The 24542-nt window shown below is 40.7% G+C and overlaps 1 protein-coding gene across 1 annotated transcript; it reads right to left on the bottom strand.

Moving 5' to 3' along the window:
- Positions 1–3530: 3530 nt before the first annotated feature.
- On the bottom strand, positions 3531–22398 carry SHISAL2A (shisa like 2A). The gene is given in 4 exon segments (XM_033008811.2): positions 3531–3969; positions 3971–4037; positions 13625–13764; positions 22096–22398. Coding segments are annotated over 4 exon segments (420 nt in total). The 5' UTR covers positions 22278–22398; the 3' UTR covers positions 3531–3938.
- Between the last annotated feature and the right edge of the window lie 2144 nt (positions 22399–24542).

Here is a 24542-nt window from a genome sequence, read left to right as displayed (position 1 = left end):
TCCATGACCCTGTGCAGAAGTCCATTCACAACCAATAAAAGCCTTAACAACCCATTTTCTCCCAAAACCTTTAGGTGATGCTGCTTGACCCAGCTGGTGTAATGCTCAGCACAGCTGATGGAGCAGAGAAAATAAGGTCTTAAACATCCTATTGCCATCAGCTTCTTTTTAACAAGGGGGAAAGAGGAAAGCTCTGGTTTCATAAGATACTCTTCAGCTAGAGTATCCTGAAACATTAGTTGCAAAAAAGGTGCTTATATGCAGCTTTGTACTTATGCCCTTTCCACTAAACAATTTCAACACTTTATGTTGCTGTTGATAACAAAATGTACCCCTCTGCATATAAAGCAAGGCTCTTCAACAGTTTTTCTAAAGGACGTGGATTGGAAAAAGCATAGGAATAATGGAGAAGACTAAAAAGATGTTTTTAAGTAACGAGTGTATAACATACCTAAAATCTAAATCTTAGTATATTGGTCAGAGACTTATGGAGTCAGAGGTACCTGGATAGATGCTTCCCAAAGGCATTTGATACAAATGTGCTATATAGACACACACACACACATATATAAAAATCAATTATGTCTACCTATAGACCACACTCATGGTCACTAAGGAGCAACAGAATGACAGAAAAGGGAAACTAAATGCAATAATCCTGTTGACCACTAGAAACCAGCACCCTGTTTCCAAAGATCTACTCCAGTTGTTGGGAACTTGGACAGATCCTGGTGTTAGTGGTTCAGATCAGGTTTTCAGATTTTTCAGTTTCTCAGTTTAGCAGCGGTCTCTTTTTTGAACCAAAAATAGCTTCATATGGATAGGAATTTTCTCTCCAAAAACTTGTCCAATGCAGAACTCTCTCATCCTCTGCTTTTAATGCAAGGTATTAATGGATCTTTATCCAACTATTCAATAATTGTTAAAATATGAAGTCTATTTATATTTTTTTCTTAACTTTCTAAACTTCTAGGCAAATGCGTAAGAACAAGTAGATCTTCCATAGACACCTACTAATTGACCACTCCTCTGACCTTATTGCTATAATTACTTCTACATCTATTCAACATTTTAAATTTCTTACCTCAAATTAAGAGACAGGACTTCTGTGAGCTTCAGGCTAACAGATGAAAATTTAAAAGCTTCTCATTTGTATTCCTAGGGACCAGCTGAATCTTTATGCTTTTCCTGCCTTATGTTTTCCAAAATTTGAAGGATGGAACAATCCTGAGGATCTCCAGCATTTGTCATGTTAGGAAAACAATTAAAACAGACATTGCTTTCATTCAGTAGAACTGTGATTTTCCTTTGGTCTTTCTTCCATAATTTAGAAATTGCAAAGGCTAAAGCTTTCAGGAATTACACTTAAATAAGGCAATTACTTATGAAAGTCATTAAGTATTTGATTGATACTGTGGGACCATTGATTAGGTATTTTCTTCTTAGACTCAAAGTCAGATTAAAGATTACAAGCGAATAGCCAGTTATTAATATTGAAATTATCTAGAGAATGGTAGGGATGAGAAAGGATCACTTTGGAGTGAGCTGCCACTTCTGCCAGTGTGACTCCAAGAAAAGACGCAGCCAGTCCCAGAACTATGACTGGGACCCAGGCAGCCTGGTCCCAGTGAAACCCATCAGGGGCTGCTGCTTGTATCTATAAATGTGCAGAGACAAAGTTGCCTTTCTATATCCCTCAGTCTGTGTGGCCTATTGCATACTGTTACACAATTCTTCTCCCATTTTTATTTTACCCTTATGATTCAAAGAATTCCTCAACTTTGAAAAACAATAAAAAATGCTCATAGCAACTCCTGTGAGTTTTATTAGCTTCTGTATGGCTGATGCTGGCAGAAGAGCCCTCACTTTGCTTTACTATGGTCATTTAAACAACTTAAGCATAAAATGTTCCCAGGGCAAAAATTAGGGCTATGCCTAACAACTACATTAAGCCTTATTATGTCTATTAAGCACGGGGAGCCACCCTTATTGTGACTGCACATTATGTTTGAAAGCTGTTATGGGCAGCATACTGAATTCCCTAATCAAACCAGCGTGGGAGGTACTTTTTTATGACATTTAGAAACCCTCAATTACAAAATAACTAGCTAAAAGGGCAAGAAATGGATTTTCCTAACAGTACCACAAAACATAAACAGGCACTGGACATAGGCAAAGAACTGGAAGCCTTTTTTTTTCATTCTGGTTTTGCTTTGATGTCTTAAGATACTCAAAAAGAATAAAAAGCCCAATATCCGAGGGAAAAAGACCTTGCCACTTGATGAATCAAACATGTAGAAATTGCCCAAGAGACAAAAATCAATGATATTTTCATCTGCAACATTCAAAACAGAATACTCTAAAATTTAAAACTTACAAAAGTGCTGGTTCATGTTTGCATGCAGTTGAAATAACTTAAATTCTCTTTTTTTTCCATGGTCTAGAAGTCTTTTTTCAGTGATTTAAAATCTAATAACACTTGCAGAATGTGCATCTCAGGGCTGGGATCCTCAAAGGAAACCAGATGGCAAAACTCACAAATCTTTCTCTTCTGCGCTTTGACGGTCCCAATCAAGAAAGTTATGAGGCTGGAAGATCAGGTTTATGTTCTAATGTTATAAAAATATTTACTTTTTGCATCCAATGTGGTTTTAATTTTCTAGAAGTCCACTGTAACAAATGCCAGTTTAGTGAGATAGTATATGCAGTTATATAAAGACCATATACCACATTCTTTATTTCTTTTGGAGGCACTGGTATATTATTTCACACAAGTAATGTGACTTAAGAGTAGCTTAGACTGGAAACGCTTGGGGTTTTTTAATGCGTAATACCGGATAGCTGTAAAGACATTTAAATTTCAAGCACTATCACGCACAGAGATGTCACTCCCAAACAGCAGACAAGGATCTGGTCTTAAAAAGTTGAAGTATAACCAGAGACAAAACTGACATGGTAGGTAAATATTTTAGGCTTCATCTGCAAACAGAAGATATAATCTGTCTACTGCCTTAAGATAAACAGCATGGTTAAATATTTTAGAAATTCTTTTGATCACTGATCTTGAAGAACCCTCAACAAGATAAAAAGAAATTATCCTTAACGTTCATGATTTCAAAGCTGAAATCTTGAAAGCTCAAATATGACAGTTAAGACTATGTTTGTTGTTCCTAAGACTTCTGGGGAAACAAAATGTGCAATTGGAGCTCTTCAATTAGCTGAAGTTCAACACAAATTAGTGCTCCATACTGGAACACTGATAGAAAAACTTTAAAGTTTGCTTCAAAATAAACATTCCAACATATTTTGATGCAGAATCTGCAAAACATTTGTGGATGTTTATTTCAATTTATCCCAGTGTTTACTGTTTCCTATGAAAACAGTTATTGAAATCAAAACTTCCCTATAAAAATTCACTTTTTTAGTAACCTCACTTTTTTGTTGCAAAATGCTCCCATCAAAATAATTTTAAGATCCATGAGAATCTTCTGAGAAAACACAGGTGGGGGAAAATGATAAATTAAGAAAAATACAACAGAAATGCCAGATTTTATTGAGGTACTGTGTTCACACATGTCCGTGCACCTAACAATCACATTTAGCTAAAGACAACCATATTCATGACATGAAGACATCACATTAAGATGGCACATGGGGAAAGCTTAAAATAAAGCTTGGTCAACATGGTGTGCCAAATTCCGCTCTGTTTGACAACTGTGTTCTCATTAGAATTGCACAGGATAAAGACAACAATTTGCATGAAAATGACTAGCAGCAGTAGCTGGTATGTGCAAATCACAATATACTACTTCTCAGTACAGTAACCATACACAAATACATATCCTGGCACAGCTTCAGGTTGGACTCCAGTTATCAACAGTGGTTGTAATAGCCAGGAAACACCTCTGGAAGAGTGAGTTGGATTCTTGTGCTTACAGTCACAGTCCATCCTTGTGGCTCAGGAAACCACTTGAAGCCACTTGGCTTTGTTGACAGCTTGTTTTGGTAGGGGCCTTGTGAAGGATGCAGCTCTGTATCTGCAAAACACCAATCACAGTTAAGAATTAGACTGAACAGGGGAAAATTTTTTTCCTCTGCTGTACAGCAGAGTTGATAAGGAGATCATACAAAAAATCCAGAACAAACCACACAGCTCAATCCATTTCGCTGGCATTACTTCTTTCCAAACATCTCATCATACACCTAACCTTTATCATGTGAAGAATTACACCTCTGAAGGGCAGCACTACAGCTATGAAACACTAAATGCTTCCTCTGGGAATGTATGTGGATGGGTAGATCTGCTGTTGCTCCTCTGATGTGCAAGTGAGGATTTCACCTTGCATGTGATAAAGGTTCAAGGCACAATGGTGCTAAAACAAAACAATATAGGCATAGCAGATAAAGACGGAGTCATTCATCCAATATTTCTATGCATTCTACTTCTTCTTGGAAAATGCACCACCAATATCTACATTAAACTGCACATTTCATATTTTTCTTATGAGAGACATACTCACAATGTGTGCCTTTAATCCTGAAGGATACCAAAATATGTTCCAAAGTACACCTGAAGAATACCTATACAAAGAAAATACTCTACTGCTCATTAAAACAGGATTGCTTCTGAGGTGAAGCACAACACCTGTTGGTACAGCTGGGTTTGGAAGCATATGTTTGTCCGGATATGCAAAAAGCAATGGACGTGCACTGAAGTCTGGCCAGAAAATCCCCAGAGTCTTGCAACCCTTCCCAGGGTGGTGTCATCCATAACTTTTATATATATGCCTTTTAGTCCTTCAGCCAACCTCATACTACTCAACTGGGATGGAGTCCCAAGACATCCTTCCCTCTAAAAATGTGTTTGAGAAGGAGCTGCTGAAAACTTCTCTTTGACTGCATTTTCATAAAGACCTGTAGTCATATCCACTTTTTCCCACTTATCCGACAGGCAAAATTACCTTGACAAAGACAGAAATTAGATTGGCTTGTCATGATTTGTCTTCATGAAATCTGTAGTAGACTTTTCTTGTGTGTAACTGGATTGTTTAATAATTTGATAGATTATCACTCCAAGTTAGAAGCAATGCCTCCACTGCCTAGTTCCTCTCATTTCCCTTTTAAAAGCTTAGAGCTGTGTTTGCCCTTTTTCTGGAAAAGAGCATACAAACAAGCTTGAATTGTATGCTGAACTACATCAGTTGCAGGGGCGTGGGGGGTCCTGTTCCAAATTAAAACCCAGTGAATTTGGCAGAGGAAGTCTGAATGCTAAATCAAATCTAATTGCCACATGTAGCTTTCCTACAGCAGTGGAAGGTTTGCTGCCACTGATGGCTTATCACTGCACTGTGAAGTGGCTCCCCATAACAGGTGAGGGAATGAAATCTGCAACAAGCAGACAAGATGAAAAGAAGAGGACAGAAAACAATTAGAGACCTGGAATTTCTACTGACACCGAACCAGATTATCTGTTGAAGTTCAGAAAAGATCCTTGCCTCCCTTTTCATTTTCACAGCTGCTCCATTCTGGATCTGGAAGCAAAAAGGCTCACAGTCTAAGGGCAAAGTTTTTCTGGTTTTAGCCAAAAAGAAGTCTTAAGTATTTTGAGTCTTCATGATAATGCCAGCCTTATTTTGTCAACAAAAAAGAATTAGATAATTCATCCACAAAAAAAGCTTGTCAATTTTTTGATCTTTACATAACGCATGCATTCAAACCCTACAAAAAAGTCTTTTGCAGCCAGCCTTTCAACTCACTCCATTTCTTTCTTCCTGTAAGAAATAGCGGTCAGCAGGCTACACTTCAGAGCACTTCATAAATATTAGCCTCTATGACACGGTGGAAGGCAGGCAAACTGCAGCATGAGGAAATAAGAGGCTTGTGGCCTTCAGAAAGCAACGTCACATTCACAGACCTGAACTAAGGTCTTATCTCAGTACTTAGTGCCTGCATCAGATATTTTTGGATTTTCTCACTACAGACGGCTTTCTGACTGCACGATCCTTTTTAGTCTTCCCATGGCATTTTTCTCCCACAAGCCATTTCATTTGCAACAGCAGAAAAAAAATGTGTGGAGGTGGTTAGGAGTTTCAAAATGAGTTCTGTTACTCTTAAGTATTTTCAGGAGGACAAGCAGCCCAAACCAACCTGTTATGGTGATAATAAAGAGCACTGAGAAAGATGCATTTGCACTTACAATGTACAGGGCGGCTTTTTTTTATGGGTACAAGAGATAATACACGAAGCAGGGAACTCTGACACATTTACTTTCCTGCTCATCTAAGAACAACTGCTGAGTAAACAGGCCCCCTTTTTTTTTCTGGAACGGACATTGCTGACCTAAGGCTGTTCTCACATTCTGTAGCTGTTTAACCATGAGCTTTCACCCCCTGCAGAAAGTAAAATGCAAGTGTCATGCCATCTGAAGTCTTTTGCATTATTCATAAATTCCTCTGAAGTCTGAAGTACAATTCATCTGTACTAGCGTACATTTTAAACAATATTTTGCATGGTCAATGCCATAGGCAGTTTGACCTTTAAACATGATTTCAATATTAAGATCAAGTCAGCGCACCAAACCTCATTCCTTGCAAGACAACCCTCTTCAGTTCTCTACCAGGTTTGACTCAGCACTTGTAGCTAGCATCCCAAGAAGCAGTGTATGTCTAAACTACCCACCAGATACGTCACTGCTCCTACCCTTTGTCACACAGGAGCCTTTCTAGCAGTTCACTGATGAAGAACTTATTTTGAATGGTAAGTTAGAATGGCTGCCTCCTTAGTAAGCTCTGGTGCATCTGGGACAGCAACAGGGAAAGGACAAAGACAGTGTAAGGGGCGTGTAATCTTCTCTGGCACACAACCATGATGGAGTATTCATGTACAAGTAAACCAAGAATTTCTCTGTGGAAGGACTCTGCTCAAGTCTCTGCAGGGAGGTCCCTGTGCAAGAATAGCATCAGGGCAATGTATAAGTAAATCAAAAGACAGTTTGCTGGTGTTTTTCAGAAAGCTAAAAACCCACATAAAGAAACATGGCGTTTTGAAAAATGCTTATCATATCTGCATCACCACATAAAAGAGAGTAGAGGGTATACAAATACAATAGAGTGATATGAAAATAAATGTTCTCACTGTACCTATTTTCATTACAGCGTTGGTAGAATCCATCCAGTGCCTCTGGTTTTTAACATACCGAACTCCCTCTAGTCTCACTGTCTGTAAAACAAAAGTGGTTTTATTAAAACTAAAGGCATTATTCTTCCTTTAGTTGCAAGCAGCAATACATAGATGTGCCCACTGCACCAGAAAAAACACAGTTCCTGGAATCTTCTCCCTCTACAATTTTTAGAGGATGAAATGTTGAGAATTCTAATATTTTCATTTTTAAAAACTGAAACAAAGAAAATTGGGCAATTATTTGCTTTTCAAGTGTTCTGAAAGTTGCATTTTATTTTGAGTTGAAAATCCTGCAGTTTGGTTTCAAAATATCAAAATGGGATTTGATAATTTGACATTTAAAAAAATCTGTACAATAATATTTAAGCCAAAACATGAGTTGAAAACAAGTCTTTTCTGTAAGTTATTTCAGCTGTGATCAAAAAAAAACAACAAACCCAAAAAGTAAAAAAAAAAAATTCCTCATCAGTTATAGAGGAAGGCACCCTGTTTTTGAAGCCTATCTAGATTTCATATCTAAACCAATTTACATCATCTATGGGTATCTTTGCTGTAAAAAACCTGACTCCTAATGAAGTACCAAAAACTCACTGCTACAAGAAAGTATGCAAAATTTAAAAGGTAAAGAGTCCAATTTAAACATTTCCAAATTTAATCTTTCCCAGTGATGTAATTTTGAGGTAATGCTACCCTTCCACTAAATTTGAATTCTCAGCTCCAAAATAGGATTTTTTTTTTCTTTAGGAAATGAAGAAAAGTGTTTTTTTCATTTGGCTGATTTTTCCCATATACAAATATCCGAGGCAGGCAGTTGGCAAAGAGGAAAGACACCTAACTGTGGAAAATTTAAGGCTAGCTGCAGAAAGACCATACAGTGGAAATTACTGATAAACTCAGAGAAGAAAGCTATCAATGCATACTCCAAAACCCAAGCACAGCGTCTCTGAATTCAGACAGCATTGTCTTGTTTCAGAATCAATATAGTCACATAATTCTACTGAGCTAAGGAGAAGTGTGAGAGTTTGGTGCTTTTTCATCAAAATATATGAACGTTTCCTATATTTGAATAGTGCCCCATGAGGAATCTTAATTAAGGAGAGAAACAGGGACAGAAAGGTCATCTGGATATTTTTTGAACTGAATTTTTCCTTATTAAGAAATGAAACCATGAACTTTTGCATACTATGATGTCACTGCTTTGTAAGAACAAGGAATTAATCTCTTCTATTAAAGCACATTTTCCCCAGCTCTTATGAGTAATTTACAAGTCCACAGTGCTCTTCACACTCCATCCCAAAGGTCCCTGCTGTCTGACTAGGAATGCTTTACAGATGTCTTCTTGTGCTAGTTTTAAAGGAAAATGTTAGTTACCATCATAAAATGTAATTTACTATTCTCACTTTGCAGCTGTATAGGCCACCTCACACCAAAGGTCTTCCCAGACTAACACTAGTAGAAACATAGGGGCAACTCCAAAAATGTGTTTACAAACTGTTTGGGTCACCAAGGTGGAGAGTCTCTATCTGTGTTTTTCCCTCTGATGGCAAAACCCACTCTAAAGGGCCAGCAGTGATGACCACTCCTCTCCCATCAGCTGCTTGGTCAAGGGAAGTATATGTGCACCTTCTCCTGAGCTGAGCAGCAGATATGCCTCTAGATTCCTCCTTTTCTGCCCAATTACCACTCCTCTCCTGACAATTATGCAATTTTTACTCAGTCCTCTCTATCTTCCCTAAATGCTCCAGCATTGTTCAGTCAGCCTGAACAAAACACTTGCAATTTTGCAACTCCCTAGTTCCTTACGTTTTGAAGGGGATAAACCTTTTGCACGAAGAGCAGGTTTTCTGTTAGAAGGAGAACAAACCATATGACCCAATTCCCTTTCATCTTGGGGAAATCCATAATGTTTGGGGCCTTTGTTTACCAAGAAGAAACACTTTTATAGTTCTCCAGCCTTCAAATGAGAGAAACAGAAACACCTACAGTGCATTCAATGAAAAATCCTGTCTCTCAGAAAGAGTTTACTGAGCAACTTGTATAATTAAAAAGCAAGTTCACTGTGCTAAGAAAAAGTATGCTCCAATGATTTGAATATTCACCTTGGTCTCAAAAAGTATGGCTCAATTCTCTGCACCACGGAAGTCCTGTGTCAAGCTAGCCTTCGAGGCACATTTTTAGAGGTATCATAAGCAAAAGGACAAAGGTCTTCTGGTTAGTGATGTCCTTTCAAAATTCCACTGACACACGAATCATTAAAAATATGACACTTCCCTTCAGTTCTGTCTCCTTGTGAGATAGGCTAATAGCATCTTCATACTTCAGAAAGGTAGCTATGAGGATAAATAGAGGAAAATCTGTGAAGCACTTTTGACACTTCAGTAAGGCAGACCATTAACCCACAAGCCAAATCCTTGGTGAACCTCGCATACTGAGGCAGGGTGCAAACACTAAGAAAATAATGTATAAAGAGCTGAGATTTTGCCTGTAAAAGAAAAGGATTCCTCTCCATTTCATTGAAAGAGGTAAATACAGCATGTTGCTGATTTTTACTGAGAAATACTAGATCTGATAAGAAACTAGACTATAAACTCCTTGAGATATGGGATCTTCTTGTTTGCCTGTACACACTGTCTTGCATAAGGGATCTACACTATGATACTACAAATAGAAATTAGTATAACTCCACTAACATTTAAGTAGATACTCCTGGTCTACACCAGTGACTGAGCTTATCTTTCCTGAAATTCAGTTCTCAGACTAAAATTCTAAATTTTGCTAGGACTAACAACGTGCTTAGCCAACTCAGGAATGACAAACGTAATATCTGCGTTGACGTTATTGAAGACCATTTGTTCAAGGCTAAATAGAAGTAAAGTCCAGCTGATCTGCCTTTTGCAGAATCAGAAACTTTAACAAAGGCCACACATCCAGTTTATTGTTAGATTTATGATCAATCTTTAAATTATTTCAGTAAAAATTCAATAATTCCACTACTATATTTAGGTCTCAGATGTGTCCACATAACAGGGGCCAACTTTGACTATTACACAGGGAAGAACAAGCTATACACCAATCAATTGTATGTTTAATTAAATACAAAACTCCAACTGAACATATATATTATGGGTGAAATATAATATAATATAGAATAATATAATACAGAATATAGAATTTAAAAATACTGCTTTCATAAATGAGTGCTCTCTGAATGCTCCAGGGCTACAGATGTTGCACACCACCTGTGTGACACAGCCTTCATCTAAAGGCAAGATTATGCTAGTTTAGAAAAAGCAGGGCTGAACTGAGTTCACAGTTAAAACTCATGGTCCTCAGGCCTAAAACTTTCTTTCTGAAGCTTCTAAAAACCATTTTAATTTTTTAAATTCACTTTTATTGCCTATATATGATTATGCTCAAATCTCAGAACTGAAAGAGGAGGAAAAAGGTGCTTTTATTCTTCACAGGCCTGAAAGCAGCTAACCAGTCATGTCATAAGATACTCAGACCTTGCACAACTTCCACGCAAAAGAAACCCAAGTATGATGAAGATAAGCACTCAGGCTTGTCAATGAAATCCTTCAACATTTTCAAAGATCTTTCAACCTTGGCAAAGCAACTGCCTTTCAATTTCTGGCAACCCACGCCATCAACAGCTAAAGTCATCAGAAGTTAGATGTGAAATAATTGTCATTCAGAGCAGCCAAAGCAGCAGAATAATAGAAATGAAAAACACAGGATGAGAGCAAAGTCAAAACAGTGTTTAAATACAAAGCAATGCAGTCCAAATAAAGTTCCAAACAACACAGGAGATGGTTAGGAAAAGCAAAGTTCTCTCTGCTTTCTGGAGTCGTATCACCCGGAATCATGAGAAACAGGATGCTTATGTGAACCCTGCTGGGCCATCAGTGAGGGAGCTGGGATGCTGTTCACCTCATGACAGGGAGAGAGGAACAATCTCCAATGCCAAAGCAGGGTGTGGTTTTGCAGCAGGGTTCGAGTCTACAGAGAAAGATGGAATCACTTGGCAGCCGCAGTACAATAGCACTTGCCTCCTTCCCAGCTCCCTACATGCCAAACATGCCTGGCGCAAAAAAGTAAAGCATGAGAAAAACAACACTACTGTCCTGGCAATGGATTAAGAGCTGATGCCATAGCAGGAAAACCTGAGAGAACAAGTTAAACAGCAACATGTTCAAAAGCATAATGCCAGTTTATAATTAGAACACAACCATCTTGTAAAAGATCACTAGGCATTTTGTTCATCCCACCCAAGAGTTTATTTAGGCTGTTCTAGGTAGCAGGTCTTATTTCCACTCTCTCCAGCACAGGTGTGAAGTTTTCAATTTGCAGATTAGTAGCAGTTTGTTGAATGTGTGACTTTCACTTCAGCAGCTTGCTCAGTTTATATAGCTCCAAAGGGAGGCTTTCCATTACCCGACAGCCCTATAAACCACTCTTAAACCAAAGCCTGCATTCTCTGGAGAACAAAACAAGACATAGGAAGTTTGGCATGAAGTGGACTGTGTTAGCTCGGCACTCAGAAGGGGGCTTACTGATGTATAATAGGCTGTAATTACAGTAAGTCATTGGTCATTTATTGCCATGCAGGTGTGGAAGCATTTTCAAAACTAGCAAATAAAAAAAAGAATTTGAGGTGTGGGGACTTTTTCCCAGTAATTATTCCCCTTTTTTAACTTGTTCAACTTCCAAGCCCTAAATAAGTACAACGTTCCCTTTACTTCCTACAACTTTGCTGGATGAACTACTGAAGCCATATTTAAATATTTAGGAAGTCCAAGACAAAGGACAAAACTTATCACACCCCATCCCACCATCAAAACTTGCAGTCAGATTTCACAAATGCAGCAAAATGTAGCAGCAGCAACAGGTTTTCCCATGCCAGTGGGCTATCACTAGCTACATGCACTGGTCCCGCAGCCATCTGCCAAAAGAGTTTGGGCACAAAGGTATGGACTACTGAGTCTGAAGCAAAGAAATTTAGGTTTCAAAGACTGGATCCTATGTCAGTAAGAAAGAAGAAAAGAATGTTCCCTCCCTGTCCCAAGAAATACACCTAAAATCTCTTTTGAGATTCTTATTGCTAGAATGAAATCACTACTATCTTTTTATGTACTCTTGACAGGAAATCCAGAGCAAGTAACTCATTAAGCCTCTGCCTGATAAAGTGACTTATTTCCTGCACCCTTACTCAGTATTGCAAAGTTTTACAATCTTCCTACTACTAAATAAATATACGGAGCTTGCATTAAATTTTTCATTTGAGCTTGGTACAGATTTCATTCAGGTGTGGTGGGGTTTTGGTAGTGGGAGAGGGACTACAGAGGCAGCTCCTGTGAGGAGTTTCTAGAAGCTCCCTCAGTTCCAACTCAGACCAGCTTCTGTCTGAGACCGAGCCAATTAGCAACAGTGGTTGCACCTCTGTGATAGCATATTTAAGAAGGGGAACCTGAGAGGAGAAGGAGTTGTGAGGGAGATACCTGTGCAAACACTGAGGTCAGTGGAAGTAATGCGGGGCGGGGAGGGAAGGTACACCAGAGCAGAGACTCCCCTGCAGCCTTTAGTGAAAGGGCAGGCTGTCCCCCTGCAGCCCATGGAGGTCCACAATGGAGCAGAAGCCCACCTGCAGCCTGTGGAGGACCTCACGCTGGAGAAGGTGGCTGCACCCGAAGAAGGCTGGAACTCTGTGGGAAGCCCACACTGGAGCAATCTGTTGCTGAGAGGACTGTAACCCATGGAAGAGACCCACGCTGGAGCAGTTTGTGAAGAGCTGCAGCCTGTGGGAAGGACCTGCATTGGAGAAGTTCGTGGAGGACTGTCTCTTGTGAGGGGGACCCCAGGCTGCAGCAGGGGAAGAGTGCGAGAAGTCCTCCCCCTGAGGAAGATGGAGTGGTGGAAACAACAGGTAATGAACTGACCACAGCCCCCATCCCCTGTCCCCCTGCGTTGCAGAGGGGGAAAAGGTAGAGAAATTGGGAGCAAAGCTGAGCCCAGGAAGAAGGTAGACATGAGGGGAAGGTGTTTTGGGGATGTGGTTGTGTTTCTCACTGTCCTGCTATGTTTGATCAGTGGATTGGTGTTGGTGGTGTTCAAATCAGATTGATGTTTTTTTGTTCTTCCCCAGTCGGGTCTGTCTTTTGGTTGTGAACTTGGTTGGTGCGTCATCCCTCCCTGTCCTTATCTCTATCCCCATGTCCTTTGTTTTATTTTTTCTTCCCCATCCCTGATGCAAGTGGCTGTGTGGTGCTCAGTTGCCCTCTGGGCTTAAACCATGACAAAAGGTAAACCAGCAGGATAGCTTGACTACACCTTGAGGTCCTCATCAGAAAGCAAATACACACTGTTGGATTTCTCTACATCCATTTAAAGACAGAACAAGACTTCTCCTCTGCAGGAGATAATATATATCAATAACAACTGGTCCTACCTGCCATCTGTAAGCTTAAACCAGTATCCAGCTTGCTGCGTGGCTTCGTGCTGATAAACAGATAACAGAGAACACACACGGTGATGATAAAAGCAAAGAGCACCACTGCTGCTATCGACAGGCCCACGAGTGCTCCAACACTAAGAAGAGAGAAAAACAAAGAAGTTAAGCGTACTATAGCCTGGGACACCCATTAAAACAACGGTCAGGATGATGTCTGGAGATTACGTTTACTCAGGCAGGGGAGTGACTGTATTTTTACTACACACAAAAGTTTGAATCTCAATACCCAGGTCACATAAACTGGCATTATTTCATTGCCCTCAGAAGGGTCAGTGTCATTACACAGACGTTAAACATCTCATGACATTTCATGTTACCTATGCATACTACTTCCAAGTCCGATTGACTGAAACTGTGTTTATGAAAATCAGAAGTAACTTACTGCAGTAATTGGCAGCAAGATCAAAAAATTCTCCAACACAGTGCATATTCCCAGATAAGCATAAAACTACATAAATATCACATGCACAAAGAACTATTCCAGAGTTTCATATGGCCCATGCAAACTCCTTTTTCTCAAACAACATGACTATTAAAAGCTATATTTTCAGTCTGAAATGCCATTTAATTGCAAGAAGAGACTGTTAGAGTACTTTAAGCAAAGTACATGTTTGTCACAGACTTCTCATCAAGGATAACATGTCTGTAAAAAATGAGATAAATAAACGTGCGAGCCACGTTATTCAATTCTCTTAGCAGCTTGGTAGAGCAGGGTGGAGTAACGTGGTCACTGTTGTGCCTTTGTGTTATTGCAATAAAATCTCAAATCAAGATTGGAGATCTATGATCTTTGTCAGGGTAAAAAAAAAAAAAAAGATGAATTTACACACAATATCAAAGGTATCAGAGAGACAGAATATTCAGGAGGCCAAACATACAGTAGTAAATGCAGATTTTATCAGGATACCACCCCTGCAGCGTAGAAGCTACTTTATACTTCTTCCACAGACATTCAGTGAGACAGTATATGTATATACAGAAATCTCTTTCATAGTTTCCTTATTTCCCCCCTTCTTTTCAAGTCTTTTCCTAATGTAAAATTCTCAGGATGAAATAAAGGACTGACTGCAATACAGTCTAGCTGTCATTTACTATCCTCTCCTGGGCCATTTGATGCCTTCTGTGTTCCAGTTCTCTATTCTACAGACCAAGCCAAAGACACTGACTTCTGGTGAAATTAAACAGCAGCCTTTTGGTCACAGATGAGGAGAGTCTGAGGATGAAAATCCTTATATTACTACTCTGGTATATTTACAATTTTGACAGATGTAAAAAAGACAGAAGAGAGATAGATGTCTTCAATTCTATGAACTCCATCCTCTAGTGATAAAAATGCCTTTATATATCATCACTATCAGTGATAAGTCACTTCTACTGTGGCCTTGCAGGGAGATGAGAAGAATTGTGCCTCAGGATGTTTTTATGAATTTGACATTCAAGCTACTGTAAAGCTTCTCTACAAGCTCTCATAACACTGGTAGACAGACAGGTCCATAGGAGAAACTCTTAAGATCAGCAGGATAAAACCAGCAGGTATCGGTATGACTTTAACATGCAGCTCTCATTAGTCGTTGGTCAGATCCATTAATGAAGCTTGTGCAACGTTTAACTCCATGCACAACTAAAATAATTTATTATCAGCGAAATGATTGGCTTTACCCCGATGAAGATTTTTTCATGGTATTTATCATCTGCATGAACTAGAGTGTCCTTATATGTTTGTGTATATATGCAGCAATTTTTTCCTTATCATTTTTTTTGGCTCAAACAAAACTTAGAGGCAAGCAATATTCTGCTTAATATGGCATCTGAATATGTCTTACAGTCAGAGGTCTCACCTGGGTTCTGGCCTCATTTTTGCATTTCCACTTGAAACACCTTGACCCAAATGGACAAAACAGAAGAAAGACACTACAGGAGGCTGAGGTGAGCAGCCATCAAATCAAGAACAATCTCCACAGCTGAATCTATTTGAGGAAGTAATACAAACCCAAAAGCTCTTCAAAAACAAGTATTTGTGCTTTTTTGTCATGTCAGTATTAGACCTATTTTAAGTTTCCTTTTAAATAACAGCCTACAGTGCAGGACAAAACAGGTTGCTCACCATTATCCAAACATTAAGCACAGTCAGCTGTCTTAAAGCTGAATAGATCAAGTACATATTAATGATATTTTTTTTTTTCTATTCAGGAATCTATTATTTCTCAGTTGTAGCTCTCCTCCATGCAGCTGTAGAAAATTACATTAACAATACAGCTATGTATTGTACAGCCCAGTGCATCATCAGTGTCACTACATAACTTGTGTAAGATGCTTTGTGAGTTACAAATGGCAAAGGTAAGAAAAGCAGTTCCTGGGGAACTTTCTAGTATTTTCTACTGCAGGTCAAAGACTTATCACAGGTTATATGCTACTAAAAGTTTTTGCCATGATCCATCAACAGTGTGAAAAGATCTCACCCAAAACATGGAGATCAGCATCACAAAACTAGACATCCTGGATTATACTACCTAAATCAACCAGAAATTAAGATTCCATTTGTACTTACTCTTTTTAAACATAATGTTTCAATACCAGATTGTTCTCAACGTGTTGAAGCCATCAACCTTCTCAGATCACTTGATTAATTTCTTTAAGGTTAATTTTGGGTTAAAGTTATGGGTTGGGGGGTTGTTTCTTAATTTACTGAATTAAATCAGAGGAATTTAGTATGCCTTCCACAGCTCTGAACAATCAAGTTCGACCAGAACACAACCTTTTATTTTTTTTTTTTTAATAGTTAAAACTGTTATGAGAAACAAAACACTGAAAGCAACTTGACCTAGTGGAAGGTGTCCCTGCCCACAGCAGGGTAGGTTGGAAACTAGATGATCTCTAAGGTCCCTTCCAACCCAAACCATTCTGTGATTCTGTGATCACTGACCATTTTAATGATCACCCTCCTCTGAATATAAAGACAGCCCTTCAGCATATCCCCTAGATTCTACAACAATTATTGTGGTGCTGCATATCCACCTAGATAAGCCCTTGCTAAAAATATTTTGCCATCTTCCCATCTTTACCTTAAACACTAGGTGTTTATAGTCCACCCAGCAGTCAATGTAACAGTCTACTGGCTTCAGGGTGTGTCTACACAATCAGTCTTCTGACAGCACTGACATTAAACAAGCAAACTAAAAAGTTACTCTTGCCCACAGCTGTGGCCTCATTGGCAAGCAAGAATCTACCCATTAACAACCCACCCATCCCCAAAACCTGGCATAAAAACAGCAATGAAGGCTTGTGGGTAATCCTGGCAGCATTTACACAATTCTTCGAACACGAGCAATGCTAAGTTTGGTAGAAGATCCACAGACCAAACATAATTCTTCCAAGTTACTTTCTCCATGCAATAAAGATACAGCCATACCACACATTCCACTGATGTTCATACTGCTATTACACCAAGTACCACATACCTCTGCACAGCCAAAGGCTTTACTGAGCAGAGAGACTCCCCAAACTGCTGTCCAGAGAGCTGCTTAAGCAGGTCGTCGACATTTCTGTTGGTGAATGCTCAGCATCACACACATACAGCTATATTTAGTCCATAAAATTAGTCTGTCCACACCAATAACAGCTAGGGAAATTTTAAATATTGGCTAAGCAGATGCAGTATGTCCACTGATAGATTAAAAGAGAGCTCATGAGTCATCTGGATCTGAGTGAATCAAATGTTCCTAATGCCATTGCTGCAGGGATGTGCTGTATATATAGTATTTTCAAAGCAAACAGATAAATACTCCCAGGAGATTGGAAGAATGGGCATACAGGAGCAAAATATTTTCTATTTTGGAAAGCCAAAACAGACTCCTGGAAATCTGTACAACTAAGCAAAACTTGGCTACAGAATTAGGTCACCATGGTTCTATGGGTATTAATTAATAAAGCATTTTGAATAAAATCCATACTTGACCTGCCAGAGTCTTAATCAAATACGCAATATTACATGAAACTTACAGAAGGTTCAGATTTGGAATGCATACTGTAATTCTATTAGACACTGAGAGAAGCTGTTAAATTTGCAAAATATAACTTAGTTGAACAGTGACAAAAATAATTCTAAAATATTTTAAAACAGAAACAAAAAGGTGCTAACTGTTAACTGCATCACAGTTCCGTACAAATGCTACATGGTCAGCACGTCTCCCCCTCCATTCAGCTTTGGAGGTAAAGTAGATGTCATCGTAACTGAACATACATGCACAGCACATGGCTCTGAAGAATGAGCTGTTCAGTGTTTTGCTCACTAATGTTTTATAACATCTTGTTTCACAGTTTCAAAAGCTGCATAACTTTCTGGTGAATTTTGTACACCCGTGCCTTTTACTAATGTTCCCTTCCCTGTTCCATGGGCTCCTGACTGTTGTAAGAGATAGAAAAAACACATCCTTCACTCTTCTTTGCTGAGGTCAGCTTTTCAAGAAATGTGGAAAAGGAACTTAGGCTGCTCTAACAAAAAAAGATACTATACTATTTAAGTACCAGCAAAAAAAAAAAAAGGATAATTGAGAAATTAATAAAATTAATTGCAGATAATAAATTCGAGGGAAAGTATGAAATGTGTCAGAGTTGCTCAAAGCTCAATTATTTATGATTGTCCAGCAGCTCCTTAGTACAGCAGGTGTTAGGATGCACTTGTCAAAGATCGCAGATTTGCAGGAGTGGGAGGGAAAAAGATAGCTCTACTTTGCTACGGGGCAGTGCAGTATATAGCTCTAAACATAGTACAGGCAGTAATGATTTGGCAAAAAGAAGATCATAGGCCTACAATGGGGCTATTGCTTCAGGTTGCCTAGGGTGCTGATTTCTCCATGAACTGCTTCTGTCAGAGCTGGCTGCCAAGTGGTCTGGCAACGCGTCTCCCACAGTAGGAAAAACATAAGATAAATATGCAATAGCTTTCTGAAATTTTACCTGGTAAGTCACCAAACCAAAGTAATCCCTAAAATACCACCTACATCACTTGGTGGTGCATTCAGTCACTGATTTTAAATTAATGGGGGGAGTCAAGCAAATGAAGATTTAGGATGAGAAACTCAAAGCTCTAGAGTAAAGCAAAACCGGCAACAATTCCCCCATCAGAGCTTCCAACTCCTTTCCCTTCCTCAGTACTTTCAATCTCCAGATTCACCTTGGCTGGTTCGGCTAACTCTTAAAGAGTTTTAAGTCTTAAGGGCTTCAAGTCTTAAAAGTATGTCCTCAAAAGCTGTGAGAAGCAGTTGAAAGATTATTTTAACATATGGTTGTTACATACTGATACAAATAACAGTCTGAGACTAAGACAAGCAAGGCAGTGATCATCAAAACATTCTAAGAGACCAGAAAATGTTATTTTTATGTTTTCCTTAAACTCTGAATGGAACTATCATGTACAAATGTATACAGTTTTCAAAGTGCTGTAATACTGTAGGGCTTCTAGTGTGTTAGTAACTAAAAACTGTGATATGATTTGTTCCTGGAAAACTTCTGAAAACAGAAATTTCCATTCTAACCATTCAGTAACTTTGCTTAGAGAGGTAAATTGCTTTTACTCACCTATTCTCTACAATGAATACAGACAGTTAAGGCATAAGTTAAACACAACCAAAACCCCACCAATTGCAGTTTCCTCAGATCCTTTCAGCAGTTTAGGGCCAGCATAAAGAGAAAAGAAAGAAAAGAAGAACAAATCCCGAAGTTTCAAAGTTTTGGCCCAAATTTCTGACCTAGGTGGAGGCTAAGCCATCAAACTTCTCAGATCCTATAAAATCTCTGTAAAGGAAGATCCTTCAGCGAGATGCTTCATTAAAGCCTCTCATGGAATCCAGTTCTTTGAGGTGCTGTCTGAAAAGATCAAGCTTTAACAGTCTTCACTACAACATTTCATCTAGATGCAAGAGAAGAACATTTTTATCTTAATCTTTCAGTAGTTCTGCCATCCTGAAAAGGCCTCCTGCCACCAAAACTGTCAAAGACTATGCAAAAAAAAAATCGTAACATTAAAACAGCATGGGTATTTGATGAGAAAAGTGTAAAAAAAAGCACACTTGGGGATGACTTTTCACATCAGAGAAGCTGAGTAATTCTGTGTCGGTCACAGCTGCGGATGGCTGGGAGATTCCCACATTCAACCTATTTGTACCAAATTAGATTTTAAATAACTATACACTAAATATCAGGCAAGATAAATAAGACCACAGTACTGGATAGCATTCACCCAAGAGCCCTGAAGGAATTCATATGGGAAACTGCTGGCCAAGGCGTGCGTGCAACCATCATTACATAAGGCCACTCTGCCAGAAGACTGGTAGGCCTGGGAGTGTAATTCCAACCCAAAACTGGGCTCTAGCGGGGAGCCCAGCAGCTAGACTACTAAATTGACTTCTCTCCCTAGAAAGACAGAAAGGTCTGTAAAAAAAAAGAATAATATCACTAAGCCAAGAGATAAACACAATGTCAGGGCACTGAGTGCATCTGGGTTGCATAGGGTTGCATCTGACCCTGGCTATTATCCCCAAGCCATGATGCCCAGACCTGTCCCACTCACCTTACCTGGATACAAGGTACAGGTCCTTTGATGGTGAAGCCACTACCCGCATCCACCTTGTTATACCATGCTCTGCCCTCAGGAAGCTGATGGCACTGGCTGCTTCCTGACATGTTTCATTAAAGAGTCAGCATTACTATGAGAGGAAAACACTGCCTGGTTAACCTGCTGGAGTCTATGAAGTGTCAGTAAGCAGATGGATAAAGGGACCCAGTGGACAGAGTTAGATTTTTCAAAAAGCCTTTGACGAAGCCCCACACTGAAGGTGGGACTAAAAAGACTGAACTGACACAGGATTAGGGAAAAGGTTCTGTTACAGATTCAAGACTGATCAAAAGAATAAAGGAGCAAAGCACAGGGTCTCTTTTCAGTATAAAGAAATGTCACCAGAGATCAGTGCTGAGACATTTTATTCAGTGTCTTCATCTATGATCTGGAGAAGAATTACATCTGAGTTTCTGATGAACCTAAGCCCCTACAAGCAATCAAATGCTATGAGGGCAAGGAATGCTAGAATACATTGCGGAAAACTCAGTGAGCACGCACAAGTGATGCAGATAAGCTTTAGTGTACCTAATGTAATGTATAAACAAACAAAACCAAACCTACATGATAATGAACTCAGAACTGGCAGTTCTGCACTCAAGAAGAGTTTTGGAATCATCAGTGACAGCTGACTGAAATCACGGAGTCAATGAGCACTGGCAGCCAAAGACATCAACAAAACGTTGGCCACCAGCAGGAAGGATTTTGAGAACAAGACTGAAGGCAGCATTTTGCCACTGTGTAAAACCTTGCCATACACACACCCTGAGTGCGCAGCTCCAGATTATGCACCTCTTAAGAGCAGCACTGTGGAGTGAAAAACAGTATGGATGAAAGGCAAATAAAATGATCAGTGGGACATAGCATCTGCCTTGATAATCCAAAACTACTAAGACTGTTCAGTTTGAAGAGGTGAAAGCTGAGAACTGATGCACCAAACTCTTAGAAAATTTTGAACATTGTGCATAAACTGAACATGCATTGCTGTTCACTAAATCTCACAATAGCAATATTAGAGGGCACTCCAGAAAACTAGTAGGAAACAGTATAAAACAGATAAAAGGATGTATCTGCAAACAGCAGGTAGTGACAGCTGCCATCAGGGCTGCAGAAGCAGACACTAGAAGTAAGTCCAGAAAGGGATTAAACGAAATCAGGGATAACAAGTCCATAAAAAGACTGCAAAAGCACCATACAGAGGTGTACCAACACCCTGACACAGCCAGTGCAGGTGTGGGAGAGCCTGAGGGGAGTCAGGCATAGCAAGCAGCCAGGCTGGCTGGCTGCAGCTCTCACTGCCACTGCTGGAGATCCCATCGGACAGAGCTAAATGGACCCTCACACTGACCCAGAACACACAAGTCTGATTATCTGCCATCTTCCATGTAGAAAGTTATGTAGTGCATGACCTTACTACATGCAGAAAAGTAGCTAAAGTCATCGGGAACTTTATGCACGCAGCGTCTTAAATGCTCAGGCCCCGAGATAGCCGTTCTCCTCACACCAAAAGGACCGAGGGCAGCTCTGCCTGCAGGCACTGAGCGTTTCCCAGCGCTTCCTTACAAAGATCACGAGTTATCTCTGAAAAACCACCCCGGCACAAGCAGAAGTCTCTCTGGGCAGCAGCTGCAGCTCTACCGCTACTCTCAGCGGGACAAAGGCAGCCTGAAAGTGCCCGGCTACAAGTACCTCAGAAACGCCAACCCGCAGGCAAGCTCGGGCGAAAACGGGTCTCCCGCTCCCCAGGGCCGCCGAGCCTCGCCCGCCCGGAGCCTCCCCACCGCCGCTCCCCTACCTGAGCCACCACATGTAGCTGTGCTCGTAGGGGAAGAAGCTGTGGGGGTCATCACAGCAGTACTTGACGTCCTGGAAGCCACAGCAGTACACGGCTCGGGCGTCGCCGCCCGTCTGCGGGCAGCTGAACCCGCTCACCAGCACCTTGTCGGCGCTGAGGTAGCTGCTGCACTCGGCGCTCATGGTGCGGCGGCCGCCCGCCCGCCGGGCTGCCCGGCCCCTCGGCACCGGCGGCCGCCGGGCGGGAGGTGTGGCGGCGGACGGGCGGAGCTGGGGCGGGCAAGGGGCTGCACTGGTGGCGGGCGAGGCTGGCTGCGGGCGGGAACCGCCGAGCTCCCCCCGCCCCGGGGTCGCCGCCGGGCGGGGAGCGGCGGGAACCGCCCGCGCCCTGAGGTGAGGGAGAGCGGGGAGCGCCTCCCGCTCGTTGCGGAGGAGGGAGAGGGCCGTGGGGGACGGACAACCTCCGCGGGTGCTCACCTCAAAGGCAGAGGCACAGTGCCTCTCGCTGGGGCTTGGGTTTTCCCTCAGTGTTCGGTCCCACGTCGAGGAGAGACTTCGGGGGTCCGCCCTCACCCGTAAGCATGATTGGGGCCTCAGGACAACCAAAGCAAGGAAGTAATTGAGAGAGATCACACCACAGTTGGGCTCAGGACCCCTTGGCTTTAAAACCTCCACATAATATTTAACGTTTCTGAGACACCAGTCTCCTACTCTTTTCAGAGGACATTTTGTTTTAGTATTTTTAGACTCCTTTTTTTAAAAAAAAAGGTGAAGCCTATGCAATCATTCCATTATCTGTATGAAAGAGCCTCTGCTGAGGGAAAGGTGGGTAGATCTCAGCTCAAGGTAACACACATGCATGTCATGTGCACTTCTGCATGTCATTTGGCTCATGGAAAGAAGAATAAAAAGGCTCCAGAAGAGCAATAGGTAGATTCTACCCTGCTCCAAGGACCTGGTCCTCAGTCAATCTCCTCTCTAGATTACAAGAGTTTGGATCAAGTGTTTTGCCACATGAAAAGTTCAGGTTTTAGAGAGAAAGGGAAGTTGTGCAGTATCAACAGAGCTTGACCTGAATTAATAAGACCACATTAATTCAACTAACGTTTTAAATTTTCATTTCAGGTCTTGCTCTGAGATGAACTCCAGGCAAATGGGAGTTTTGTATCTTCTAGCTGTCAGGCAACAGCAAGCGACAGGCATGATGGCAGCTTAGGGAAGGACCCTGTCCTCACCACCCAGAGCACAGCCTGCAGGACCTGAACACAGCTAGGCCGGTGAGAGTGACAGGCATCATCATCAATTCCAAGCAAGGTAAGATACTGACTCAAGTTCAGGCTCTATGTAGGAGACAAGATACCTACAGGACAGGTCTAAAGTTCATCCAGGAGGACCAGCAAGCAATCCGGGCCAGCAGGACATAGGACTGAGCACAAGCACACCTCTGACCCATTCAAGGGAAGGTCACACTACCCTCGCATGAGCTTAAATGTGGCTCCTGGACCAATGAGCAGAAGGTGTAGGTGTGGTGAGGACCCAGGTGATGCTCATCAGAGCCTGTTAGTGGTCACCTAGAGTCCTGACACTGATATCTTCTAGTACTACATACCGTCCCCCAAACACATTAGGGTGTTTGACTGTACTTGCTAAAAAGTATAAACATTCTTCAGTTGCTTGGTTGATTTTATTTTGTGAAATCAACCCTGACTTAGCACCAATTGAAATGAGTGCATAAATTCAGTCAGAGTCTGTCTGCTGAATTACAGATTTGCCTTCCTGATATTTAGATGTATATGTGAATAGCCAGGGAATATTAAAATTATTCAACTTTTGGGTGCCTTAAGCTTGAGCAATTTGAGAATTTTACTTTAGGGACCTCAAAAACAGGCTCAACACTTGATATTATACTACACAAAGTGAGAAGACAGTGATGTGGCTGGGGCAAAGCCTCTGTAAAAAGGGAGACAGGAAAAATCAATGAGTACTGAAGATTAGCAAAGAAAAGGCTAAATTACTATGAGATTTTGTGAGAGTTGTAATTTCATCACTTGTGTTGTTCACATCATACCTGCTTTAATCATATCAATTAATTGATGATAAAATTGAGGATTAACTTATTTGGAGTGTATACAGGACAACGGTCCACCAAAGACCAGAAGGCAACCTTTCTACCTCAGTTATGTCAACAGTGTCACTACATGTTAGGATCTATCATGACATTTGTGATACTTGAGGTCTTTTTTAGAGACCTATCCAGGTCATTTGATTCAGAGCGAGTTTCATTTTAATACAGTAACTTAGTCTTTCAAACACATGGGGACTGCGTTTCTGTGATTGAGGAGAGTCTCTAGTGAGGGAAAGATGGGTGAATCAAAAGCCATCAGTTGGTTGGCCAGATAGTGTGTATGCATCAGTCAGCTGTGACATGGTGGAAACCAAGCAGTGCAT

This window comes from Tyto alba, unplaced genomic scaffold (genome assembly GCF_018691265.1).
Source record: "Tyto alba isolate M040663 unplaced genomic scaffold, T.alba_DEE_v4.0 Super-Scaffold_1000006, whole genome shotgun sequence".
Classification (NCBI taxonomy): domain Eukaryota; kingdom Metazoa; phylum Chordata; class Aves; order Strigiformes; family Tytonidae; genus Tyto; species Tyto alba.
This window is presented reverse-complemented; position numbering and strand designations above follow the sequence as displayed.